Genomic DNA, 13,506 nt, shown 5'->3' with positions numbered 1-13,506 from the left:
TACCTCAGTGTGGTATGGCAGGCCATAGATGTGGTCTTTCTCTCTGAGAAGGCTGTCAAACTGACGGTGATTCAGGCTTCTGGATCGGATGAAATTAACAGTTTGGATGACCACCTTCATGACGTTATCCATCTTTAATGACTTGCAACACAAAGCCTCCTGGTGCAAAATACAGTGAAAAGTCAAAAAATCGCGTCCTCCATTTGCAGATTGCACTTTCTCTCTGAACTTTGTCACAACGCCTGCTTTTTCCCCGATCATTGAGGGCGCACCATCTGTAGCCAGGCTGACAGCGCGGGACCAGTCCACTCCGACCCTGTCCAGCGCGCCGACGAGTGCGGTAAAAATATCAGCTGCTGTCGCTGCATCTGTCATCGGCACCAACTCCACGAACTCCTCGGTGACGGTCAATGTGTCATCAACTCCGCGGATGAAAATGGCCAGTTGTGCAACATCTGTAATGTCCGTGCTTTCATCAATTGCAACCGAAAACGCAATAAATGACTTTACTTTTTGCTTCAACTGGCTGTCCAAATCCACTGAAAGATCGGAAATCCTGTCTGCAACTGTGTTTCTTGTCAGGCTGATATTTGCAAAAGCCTGCCGCTTTTCAGGGCACACAATCTCCGCTGCCTTCATCATGCATGTTTTTACAAATTCACCCTCACTAAATGGTTTTGAAGCCACTGCGATTTCATTAGCAATGAGGTAGCTAGCTTTCACTGCAGCGTCACTGATGTCTCGGCTGTGAGTAAACACAGACTGCTGTTTCTTCAGACCCGCCAACAGTTCATTCACCTTCTCTCATCTCCGCTGTCCTTGAAAGTTGTCATATTTGTCGGCATGAAGACTCACATAGTGGCGACGAAGGTTATATTCTTTCAGCACTGCAACATGCTCTGAACACACCAAACATACAGATTTCCCATTCAATTCAGTGAATAAATAGGATGACCATTTTTCTTGGAACACTCTGCATCCACTTTTCTCTTTTTTGACAGAGACATATTGGGGCAATGAGGGTGCCAAAGCACATAATGTTAAAAGTAGAAGCCGTAATAAATATTGCGGGCAAAACAAAGTAGCTCATTGGCTGCACGTGCTTGACCTACTTGCTCTGCCCCGGTATAAACAGTTTGCTTGCTTAACACAATTGCTATTGCGCCATCCAGTGGACGCAATTGGAACAGCAGTTTATTTTATTGAAAAATTGTAGCGCAGTTTTATACTTTACAAAATTATTATTATTATTATTATTATTATTATTATATTTTTTTTTATCATCTCGCGGGCCGGATTAAACCCGTTTGCGGGCCTGATCCGGCCCGCGGGCCGGACCTTTGACACCCCTGTGATAGAGCCTCCGACGGAGAGATGCTAGAATGGTATTGAAATGATACAAACCATTGTTCGTGGTTTATGCCACTTCTGCTCTGTTTCAGTGCACGAAAGTACAGGAGGGACGACAGACATGCCACATTCAGAGTAATGGGCAGTCTGATATAGTAATGCAACCAAATGATTGCATATCCCACACCCAGCCACACAGGAACAGTAGCTTTTAACAAGCACAACTGGCTGTGAATCACGCAATGTCATCTGAAATACACAGAAGCATAATTTAATGGGTTTTGAAAGACGAGGGTCTACAGCAGCAGGAGTAGGAGAAAAACTTGTTCTTTCTACTTTTTACTGGTGTAAGCAACTTATCTACTGTCTCGTGTCACTTTTGTGCTTGCTGCATCACTTTCCTACTGTCTTGCACCACTTGGCTATACTGTCTCCCACCACTTACCTATTGTCTTGTGCCATTTACTTACCTTCAAACAGTATTGGCAGAGCAGTAGGTGAGTGGTGCAACATTGTAGCCTAGTACCAATAACAACAGTAGAGTGAAGGTTTTGCTCCTAATTCCTCTTGAAAAGTAGAAACATCAAGTACAAAAGCAAGGAAGTTGGGCCATATGTTTATAAAGAAAGAAGTAAAGATGACAGGACAGTTTTGAGTAGAACATCAGCAGTTTGAAGAGTAGCTGAGTGGAATATGTTACTGTCATTGCAGTCATCAAGTCAGGAAAAAGTAGTAATCTCATTATTGTTTACATTTCAAACCAAACTCCAATTTGTTTACAACAGACCCAACAACAAAGCATGGCAATTCCCACTCAGCTACCCTGGTCTGTATTAGGCTACCACTGTTCAGCTATCGTGAAAACCACTACAGTTCTAAAGTGTTCTCTTAGCAATGGCAATCAAAGCTGTGGTAACATTAAACGAGTAAAACATGTGTTGAACTGAACTTTGAACAAGTTCAACAGAACTTTGAACGTGTCACTTAATCTAGTCTTGCTCTCAGCTGGTGTGGTGGCTTTAGTTTCTTCATTGAGCGGTAGCAGTGGGCTCTCACAGAGATCTCATTTGTAGCCCTGTTTTTACCTGATACTTTCATAAAAGTACAAACACATGAAGTGAGGTATATACACATGATTAAACTTTATTTAAAGCATTGATTGATTTAAAGCATGATTAACCTGAAGCAGGACGGAGTCATGACTTAAAACACCAAAGCAAGGCTTCTAGCTCAGGCTAGCTAGCGTTAGCATATTACCTTCAAAGTTGCAAAGAAAAGAAGAAACGTAACATTTGAAGCCTTTATCCAGTTTGCTACGTGGTGTCGTACTGGATGTCCGGACGACCCTCCGTATATCATTAACAGATACTTTAGGCAACTCCAGCAAACACCTTGTAAACTTCATCTCTGCCATCATAACGGTCTACTGTCACTGTCTAATGTTTTTTTGCGGTAACCGGAAATGTCCAAGCATCCTTACGCCAATGCGGAAGTGATGCGTGCATAGAGCCTATTTGCATTTTATTGCATGACATAAGTATTTGATCACCTACCAACCAGTAAGAATTCCGGATCTCACATACGAGTTAGTTTTTCTTTAAGAAGCCCTCCTGTTCTCCACTCACGCCAATGCGGAAGTGATGCGTGCATAGAGCCCATAGGGAATTAGAATCCCCACAAGGATAGAAGAACAAGTGTGTGTGAACAGAGCCTCTTTGTGTCTGTTTATAATCCTACTCTGTGCAGCATCTGTAGTGTAGACAGGCAAAACCGGAAGACTTATGCTGGAATTCAAGCCTGTTTTCTGCAATGTGTTTCCTCTCAGCGTGTTTCTGAACCGTGTTATTGCTAACACACCCCCATGCTGCTTTCCTCATCTCTGTGCATTTAACGATTGATAAAGTCTCGGTGACATTATCATTGGACGTTGGCACAACGTCACTCCTGTCCTCAAGACATTTTGTTGATATTTTGAAGCCCAATCACGGTGAGGGCAGGTAGGCTGTACTGTATATTGTTGACATTTGGGGTGCTTCAAAATGCAATGCAGTACAATTGAATCCCCGCCTCCACAAGCAACTACACCCACATGTACAACACATATGGTATGAAATATCCTGAGAGGACATGCCATAATACCATAATCCATAAATACCCATGGAATGAGGGGGGCGGTTCTATCTGGACTCTACAGATACTTCCAGAACCCATTTCACACGACATCCACAGTAGATTTAGCCTGGAATGCATGACCAGATCAAATTGATTTACTAAAAGAATCACCCTCTGTTTTTCCTCACGTCATAACGTATGCCTGTGACTGTAGTGTGTGTGTGTGTTCTTGTGTGTGTGTGTATCCCCGTGACTCTACTGGCATAGAGTTTAGATTTCCGAAGGCGACATTAGCATGGATACACCGTAGTCACCATAATAATATAATGACTAGAACAGAGAAAGCCCCTCTGACCAGAGCAATTTAAAGGTGCAATATGCAGATATCGCTCTGCCATTTCCTGGTTGCTAAAATTCTAATAGTTTGCCTAATTTCAGTTTGTGACAAAACAAGTATAGTGTAGAGAATCTAAACCACTGTGAAATATATTTTCCATAACCAAAAATATTTTCAGCTGTTTGAAGCTGTTGTACAAAACAAAAAGTAAAAGACGCAAAAACTAAACTTAAGAACGGAAAGCATAGAAAATGGCACATAGAACTTATATACCGCTTCTTAGACTTGCTTTCAATGAGAATGACAGATCTATAGCACATTTCTATGTGAATTTGGTCAGGTCTACCAAAAACGTACATATTGCAGCTTTAACAGTACACTCATGGGTACACCAATATGGCCACCGGTCCACCCGTCATGGAACGTTGACTGGGTATGTCCGTTCTATAGGTTCTATTTCTATGGTACTCACACACTCTCATCTCTATCTCTCTCTCTCTCTCTCCCTACTCAGGTTCCAGAACCTTCTTTGGTCGCGGAAAGGCTTTGTGGAGAGCATGAAGGCCTACGGCTCCAGCTACATCTACATGCCAGCCTTCTCCATGAAGCCGGGCACCGACCCCTCCCTGCGGGCATACTACGCCCTGGCCGACACCTCGTCCAACCTCACCATGCTGTTTGCGAACCCCGAGTTTCTCAGGACCGTGGGCAAGTTCTGGAAGGGTCGCGGAGTGCACGCCAAGCGCCTGTCCACAGGCCTCTTCCTGGTCAGCCTGGCACTGGGGCTGTGTGAGGAGGTGACGGCCTATGGCTTCTGGCCGTTCAGCGTGGGGCTTGACAAGCAGCCCGTCAGCCACCACTACTACGATAACGTGCTGCCGTTCAGCGGGTTCCACGCCATGCCTGAGGAATTTGTCCAGCTCTGGCAGCTGCACAAGAGCGGCACACTGCGTTTGAGGGTGGGACACTGCCCCCCCCGGGAAGGGGGCATATAAGACTCAAGGGACCAAGGGCCCCTTCCCTAAGCGACCCCCACCCTCACCTAATAAACCTTCTCCTACCTCCGCTTACAACACTCCAGCCCCCGGCGATCGTCCCCGGCAACCCACCCGCAAACCCACCACCTCTTTCTCCCCCATTAGCATGAGAATGTAACCCATGGTTACCCACCCAGCCCAGAAAGCCCCCACGCACCCCCATCCTCTCTCTCTCTCCTGACCTTCATCCACTCTCACTATATGTGTGTGTGTGTGTGTGTGTGTGTGTGTGTGTGTGTGTGTGTGTGTGTGTGTGTGTGTGTGTGTGTGCGTGCAGAGAGGGGGTCTGCTAACTGTCTCAGCTGGGGCTGGAGGATTCTTTGTGTGATGACTACTCAATGTGACATAGGCAGCAGCTGGGCCCAATGCCCCCACTGACTCTTTGTTAAACAGAGACAGAAGGAACAGTCCTAACCAAGAGGTTTTCATAGAAGTCTTAAGAGAACAGACTGAAAGACTTGAAACACGGAAACAGAAAGGAAAGGAGGAACCAAGGTGTCCTGATACTAGGCTTGTATGAGAGAGGACTAAAAGGGAGAATTAAAGATGTCTTGGTACCTTGCTCGTTCAAAGGAGTTCGTTGTTTTTTGTCTTGAACAAAAACCCTTGATGGACATCTTAAGCAACCAATCAGGTTTGAGGTTCAAAGTAGGATCCAATAGAAAAGGAGAGTGAAGCACTATATCGAGCTCCTAGAATGTTCCATTTTACAGCCAAGCTGAAACAGAGCCCTGTTCACTAAAAGGGAGGCCAAGAACATTGCAGTGCTAGATATATCCGTAAGTTATTTCATATTTGTTAATCATGACTTTAATGATACATATTTTTCATTTTATATAGGTTGATATTCTACGTTGATTTGGTTATGTTAAGATTGAGAGTTAATTATGTATTCAAATGTTTTCACAAAAATACACTGCAGAAGAAAAGATGAGAGCCAATGTATGGATGCTTCACAAATCATGACCTCATCTGTGTGTGTTTATCGAGAGGTTGTGTCCTTGAAGGCTCACCCCCGTTCACGCTACGAGCCCTTATTGGTATGATCCACTTTCAAATGCACTCCATTGACAAGAGACTGGGAGCTACCATATCTTGCCTTCTGCAGGGGCTGTTAAAAAGTGTCCTCCCTGCATTTAGAAGGAATTGAACTGTGACATATTTGTGTATTGCGCTCATGCTGTCAAGTGACTGAAGACACACAAACAGGCTTTGCAGGCTTTTGGAAAGTGGCATCTTGACTGAGTGATGACAACACTGCTTGTTTCTGTTCAGGTGCAGGACACCTGCTCACATTGAACTTGAACTTTCATACTCTTCTTCTTCATCACCATCATCATTGTCATCATCAGTGTGCGTCTGAATGTCAGGGCAGTTACTTGAATTTTGCTGTCCTGCATTTGTTTCTAGATGATTTTTTCACTATCATTCATATCAGGGTTGGGGTCAATTCCATTTCAACTAGTAAACTGATATTCCAATTGAAATGGAAATGACTCCAACCCTGATCCGTATACATTTACATTTGCATTTTAGTCATTGAGTGCATACATTATTTATTTTTTGTATACACATACAAGGGAATTAACATATGATGTGTAGTTGGTGCTAGTTCTTCTGTCATCATCACCAAACAGTTGAGACAGTGTAAGAGCCAGCCCTTTTCTGCATGGATCATGCATGGAGTCTAGCACCAACACTGAAACAACATTTTAACAACGTTTGGACTAACCTACAGGTACAGATCAGATCGTGTGAATTATGAGGTTTCTTCAAACCCATGACCTATTCCTCATATCTACTGTATAATGAAAGGTTTTAGTGCCTTCAGAATTCACCAAGGCAAAGGGAAACGTTAGACTACTGTATGGTATCTTTAAAATGACATTTTCCCTTGTCCCCCTTTTGAAACTATGATTTCCACAATCACAATGTGACACTGCTATATCATAGAAGAATATGGTTCAAGTATGAATTATTTGAGCCATTTGAATGTTTGAAGTATTTCAAGGGTGCATCTGAAATAGCACCCTATTCCCTATGTAGTGTACTACTTATGGCCAGCACCAATAGGTTGCACTACATCGGGAATAGGGTGCCATTTCTGACGGTACCAAGTGAAAATGACCCCCTTGACCTCTAAATGAAAACCATGTGACTATGGAAACAAGTCCAAAGTCTTAGATTGAGCTGGTTGTCATTGGACCAAGTCAATTAATGATAAACCAAACCTGTTTAAAGTCTCTTCATTGCCAGTCCTGAAGCAAACTTGTGCTCACTTCCAACCGGGAATTGAACTGATGATACTTTTAAAAAAATGAATGCGATTGAATTGATGACACGTATTTGCATCTTCGGTCCCACTTTATTTGGATAGTCTGGATAGTCCATCTGTAGATGGTCATACTATCAACAAACTATCTGTTGATAAACAACTGATTGCTAAGGTTAGGGTTAGGGTAAAGGTTAGGGCTAGGGTAAGGCTTAGTAGATAGTTAGTTGACATGTTACTGATAGTCTGTAGATAGTCTGTAAAGCATCTAAAGATGGGCTATCCAAATAAAGTGTTATCTCACCGTCTGGTTCCTCTGCCCAGTATTGTGAATGAGTGATATTTTACTGTGTAATTTGCAGTAAGCATGACTGTGACTTTGTATGTGTTTTGGGGTTCTGAGTTTCAAACTCATTCTGACTTAGTATTTCTATGTCCATTATTTTGTGAAGCGCCATATTGGGTTGATTATGTCCAAAAAGAAACAGCGCAAATTGCACCTCAATATCGGTTTTGCTGGCAATCCCTTTTAACCTTAGTCTGGGACCAGTCATTTGCCAAATGACAGGAGTGGCAAGGAGTGGAATGTTAGCTAAAAATACTGGTACCCAGGCTATATAATAGCCTACACTGGGGTTGAAATGTGACATAATGCAAACACAATGTGACGTTCTCAGCTACACAGTGTGTGAGCGTGTGTGAGTCAATCCAACTTACAGTGTCATCAATAAGATGACATCTAGTTAATGAGGGCTTCTGCATAGTGGTACTTCTGAATCTTTCCTACATATATTTAGATGTGTTTTTAGTGTATGCCGTTGCCTGGTTCATTTGGACAATAGATATAAAAGTGTTTTCTTTGCCTTGAATTTGTTTCTGAAAAATACTTTGGAAAGAAAAAAAGCTGTGAGGTCTTTACATTATTAAGCTGTTAATGTATATTGAACCCTTGTGTCAATCACCTTATGTCAGCTCAATGCTGTTTTTGGCGAGAGTACCCTGCCTGAGCATGTTCGAATACAGTAAGTGAAAATGAAGGACTGAAATGTGTTTTATGTGCCACCTGGACTACGCCCCAACCACACACAAAAAAGACAACCAACCAAGAAAAACATTGCATCCAAATAAGAGGTAAACACTGGTATCCAATAAAAAAGGCAACAATATCGAATCACTACCACTCTTGTGTTTTGTTTTCAATCATCTTTGTTCTCAAATGATTCCATTGCTTTGTAGTTCAATGGGGCTATGGTCCCCTTCACTTACAGATGGGCAACAGCTGTTATTGTAGCTAATGGTCATTAGTTAACCAGCACACCTTTAATTGATTGATCTACAGCAGGTGGGTCTCGTTAACCCATTGTGCCTCAGGAAGCCTATTGTAGTATATCCTCGTACAAACCATCCTGATCTCGCGAGCTACACGGATAGCGAAACAGAATGTAAACTTGCGAGATCAGGATGGTTCGTACGAGGATAGTTGTAGTAGGGCCTGCTGTTCAACTCAAGGCAAGCCTAGGGGAGATGGGCTTGTACAACTACTAACCTATTTTGCAAAGGATCTTTTCATTTGCCTTGTCATTGCGGGATATGGGTAATTCCATGTAACTGAATTACGCTGAGATGACGATTTTTCACTTTAGAATGTAGTATGCCAAACAAAAAACGTTTATTTCAAAGTTTAATAAGACATACAACTCTATGCACAATGACTACTTTGAACAATTTACACAGTACATAAAAATAAATAAATAATTTACTGGAAAAACTGTGCAGATGCAAAGTCTACCTCAGTTTTATTCTGTTACCAAACATTTCTTCCAGCAAATGTGTTTTGTCAAATTCGCAGTGGAAATTGTTAAAAGTAGACCTTGTACATAGAGTTGTATGTTTTGTTAAACTTTGAAATCAACGTTTTTTGTTTGGTATACATTTTAAAGTGAAAAATCTGAGTCTCAGTGTAATTCCGTTACCATGGAATTATTGCACATATGTAATCTTGTCCACCAGCTGGCTGTCTCTCTGTCTAACCTATGCAGTAGCAATTGAGCCTGGGGACGAAGTTATGTGATTTGCCGCAACAGAGCTGAACCACAAATCATGCCTGATGTCCACCAGATGCATATGTGTTTTGTTTTGCCGGATGTCTAGCCTGCATTTTCCGTACTTGACGCACATGTGCTTTGCTTTCCAACTCGCTAAAAGCTAGCTAGTTGGAGTCTGTGTGTACTTCTGTACCACCTCACAGTAAAGCAACGCACAAGTTGAAAATATTAAAGGCATGCGGTACACCAGAAGCATAGAAATGGTGCGCTTAGAACAGCTCTACCACTTATTAGACTTGCTTTCTATGAGAATGACAGATCTACAACTCACATTTCTATGTGAATTTGGTCAGGTCACCCAAAAAGTGACATAATGCAGTTTTAATGTTCCAACAGGCGCCTGATACAATTTGCTAAGATGGCTAAGAGGCCAAATGGCTCAGAGGTAAGTTGTTCTTCTGAGTCTCAACATTATATAGTCATTCTAAATGACGTATACAAACATGCATCATTACAGACATTGGGTGATATGAGACTGAAAACACTTTCAGCATGATAGGAATAGAGAGAGAGAGAGAGAGAGAGAGAGAGAGAGAGAGAGAGAGAGAGAGAGAGAGAGAGAGAGAGAGAGAGAGAGAGAGAGAGAGATAGATAAAGAGAGTGGGGAGAGAAATATACAGTACCAGTCAAAAGATTGGACACACCTACTCATTCAAGGGTTTTCCTTTATGTTTTACTATTTTCTACATTGTAGAGTAATAGTGACGACATCAAAACTATGAAATAACACATATGGAATCATATAGTAACCAAAAAAGTGTTAAACAAATCAAATATATATTTTATATTTGAGATTCTTCAAATAGCCACACTTTGCCTTTATGACAGCTTTGCACACTCTTGGTATTCTCTCAACCAGCTTCACCTGGAATGCTTTTCCAACAGTCTTGAAGGAGTTCCCACATATGCTGAGCACATGTTGGCTGCTTTTCCTTCACTCTGCCGTCCGACTCATCCCAAACCATCTCAATTGGGTTGAGGTCGGGGGATTGTGGAGGCCAGGTCATCTGATGCAGCACTCCCTCACTCTCGTTCTTGGTCAAATAGCCCTTACACAGCCTGGAGGTGTGTTGGGTCATTGTCCTGTTGAAAAACAAATGATAGTCCCACTAAGCCCAAACCAGATTGGATGGCATATCGCTGTAGAATGCTCTGGTAGCCATGATGGTTAAGTGTGCCTTGAATTCTAAATAAATCACAGACAAATCAAATCAAATCAAATCAAATCAAATTGTATTGGTCACATGCGCCGAATACAACAGGTGCAGACATTGCAGTGAAATGCTTACTTACAGCCCTTAACCAACAGTGCATTTATTTTAAACAAAAAAAGTAAGAATAAAACAACAACAACAAAAAAGTGTTGAGAAAAAAAGAGCAGAAGTAAAATAAAGTGACAGTAGGGAGGCTATATATACAGTAAAATAAAGTGACAGTAGGGAGGCTATATATACAGGGGGGTACCGTTGCAGAGTCAATGTGCGGGGGCACCGGCTAGTTGAGGTAGTTGAGGTAATATGTACATGTGGGTAGAGTTAAAGTGACTATGCATAAATACTTAACAGAGTAGCAGCAGCGTAAAAAGGATGGGGTGGGGGGGGCAGTGCAAATAGTCCGGGTAGCCATGATTAGCTGTTCAGGAGTCTTATGGCTTGGGGGTAGAAGCTGTTGAGAAGTCTTTTGGACCTAGACTTGGCACTCCGGTACCGCTTGCCGTGCGGTAGCAGAGAGAACAGTCTATGACTAGGGTGGCTGGAGTCTTTGACAATTTTGAGGGCCTTCCTCTGACACCGCCTGGTATAGAGGTCCTGGATGGCAGGGAGCTTTGCCCCAGTGATGTACTGGGCCGTACGCACTACCCTCTGTAGTGCCTTGCGGTCAGAGGCCAAGCAGTTGCCATACCAGGCGGTGATGCAACCAGTCAGGATGCTCTCGATGGTGCAGCTGTAGAATTTTTTGGGGATCTGAGGACCCATGCCAAATCTTTTTAGTCTCCTGAGGGGGAATAGGCTTTGTCGTGCCCTCTTCACGACTGTCTTGGTGTGTTTGGACCATGATAGTTCGTTGGTGATGTGGACACCAAGGAACTTGAAGCTCTCAACCTGTTCCACTACAGCCCCGTCGATGAGAATGGGGGCGTGCTCAGTCCTCTTTTTTTTTCCTGTAGTCCACAATCATCTCCTTTGTCTTGGTCACGTTGAGGGAGAGGTTGTTGTCCTGGCACCACACGGCCAGATCTCTGACCTCCTCCCTATAGGCTGTCTCATCGTTGTCGGTGATCAGGCCTACCACTGTTGTGTCGTCGGCAAACTTAATGATGGTGTTGGAGTCGTGCCTGGCCATGCAGTCATGGGTGAACAGAGAGTACAGGAGGGGACTGAGCACGCACCCCTGAGGGGCCCCCGTGTTGAGGATCAGTGTGGCAGATGTGTTGTTACCTACCCTTACCACCTGGGGGCGGCCCGCAAGGGTTACCAGCAAAGTGTTACCACAGTGTTACCAGCAAAGCAACGTCACACCATAACGCCTCCTCCTCAATTTGTTACGGTGGGAAATACAAATGCGGGATCATCCGTTCACCCACACCGCGTCTCACAAAGACACAGCGGTTGGAACCAAAAATCTCTGATTTGGACTCCAGACCAAAGGACAAATTACCACCGGTCTAATGTCCATTGCTCATGTTTCTTGGCCCAAGCAGGTCTCTTCTTATTATTGGTGTCCTTTAGTAGTGGTTTCTTTTCAGCAATTCGACCATGAAGGCCTGATTCACACAGTCCCCTCTGAACAGTTGATGTTGAGTTGTGTCTGTTACTTGAACTCGGTAAATAATTTATTTGGGCTGCAATTTCTGAGGCTGGTAACTCTAATGAACTTATCCTCTGCAGCAGAGGTAACTCTGCATCGTCCATTCCTGTGGTGGTCCTCATGAGAGCCAGTTTCATTATAGCGCTTGAGGGTTTTTGCGACTGCACTTGAAGAAACTTTCAAAGTTCTTAAAATGTTCCGTATTGACTGACCTTCATGTCTTAAAGTAATGATGGACCGTTGTTTCTCTTTGCTTATTTGAACTGTTCTTGCCATAATATGGACTTGGTATTTTACCAAATAGGGCTATCTTCTGTATACCCCCCCTACCTTGTCACAACTCAACGGATTCACTCAAATGCATTAAGAAGGAAAGAAATTCCACAAATTCACTTTTAAGAAGGCACACCTGTTAATTGAAATGCATTCCAGGTGACTACCTCATGAAGCTGGTTGAGAGAATGCCAAGAGTGTGCAAAGCTGTCATCAAGACAAAGGGTGGCTATTTGAAGAATCTCAAATATAAAATATATTTTGATTTGTTTAACACTTTTTTGGTTACTACATGATTCCATATGTGTTATTTCATAGTTTTGATGTCTTCACTATTATTCTACAATGTAGAAAATAGTAAAAATAAAGAAAAACTCTGGAATGAGTAGGTGTGTCCAAACTTTTGACTGGTACTGTATATACAGTTGAAGTCGGAAATGTACATACACTTAGGTTGAAGTCATTAAAACTCATTTTTCAACCACTCCACAAATTTCTTGTTAACAAACTATAGTTTTGGCAAGGTTAGGACGTCTACTTTGTGCATTACACAAGTCATTTTTCCAACAATTGTTTACAGACAGATTATTTCACTTATAATTCACTGTATCACAATTCCAGTGGTTCAGAAGTTTACATACACTAAGTTGACTGTGCCTTTAAACAGCTTGGAAAATTCCAGAAAAATATGTCATGGTTTTAGAAGCTTCTGATAGGCTAATTGACATCATTTGAGTCAATTAGTGGTCAATTGGTGGTCCTCTGTAGCTCAGCTGGTAGAGCACGGCGCTTGTAACGCCAGGGTAGTGGGTTTAAACCCCGGGACCACCCATACACAAAAATGTATGCACGCATGACTGTAAGTCGCTTTGGATAAAAGCGTCTGCTAAATGGCATATTATATATATTATTATTATAATTGGAGGTGTACCTGTGGATGTATTTCTAGGCCTACCTTCAAACTCAGTACCTCTTTGCTTGACATCATGGGAAAATCAAAATAATTCAGCCAAGACTTTAGAAAAAATTTGTAGACCTCCACAAGTCTGGTTCATCCTTGGGAGCAATTTCCAAATGCCTGAAGGTACCACGTTCATCTGTACAAGCAATAGTACGCAAGTATAAACACCATGGGACCACGCAGCTGTCATACCGCTCAGGAAGGAGACGCGTTCTGTCTCCTAAAGATGAAGGTACTTTGGTGCGAAAAGT

The 13,506-nt window shown here is 42.7% G+C and overlaps 1 protein-coding gene across 2 annotated transcripts in view; it reads left to right on the top strand.

Moving 5' to 3' along the window:
* Positions 1-7,272, top strand: part of LOC121543396 (alpha-N-acetylneuraminide alpha-2,8-sialyltransferase) — a 33,527-nt gene extending 26,255 nt beyond the window's left edge. For both annotated transcript variants that reach the window (XM_041853228.2, XM_041853227.2), the window contains exon 5: positions 4,314-7,272. In XM_041853228.2, coding sequence (XP_041709162.1) covers positions 4,314-4,794 — 481 coding nt within the window. In that variant the 3' untranslated portion in view covers positions 4,795-7,272. The remainder of the gene's footprint in view (positions 1-4,313) is intronic.
* The last annotated feature ends 6,234 nt before the right edge of the window (positions 7,273-13,506 follow it).

The sequence above is a fragment of the Coregonus clupeaformis genome, chromosome 28 (assembly GCF_020615455.1).
Source record: "Coregonus clupeaformis isolate EN_2021a chromosome 28, ASM2061545v1, whole genome shotgun sequence".
NCBI lineage: Eukaryota > Metazoa > Chordata > Actinopteri > Salmoniformes > Salmonidae > Coregonus > Coregonus clupeaformis.
The sequence above is the reverse complement of the archived record's forward strand: the minus strand, read 5'-3'. Positions and strand labels throughout refer to the sequence as shown.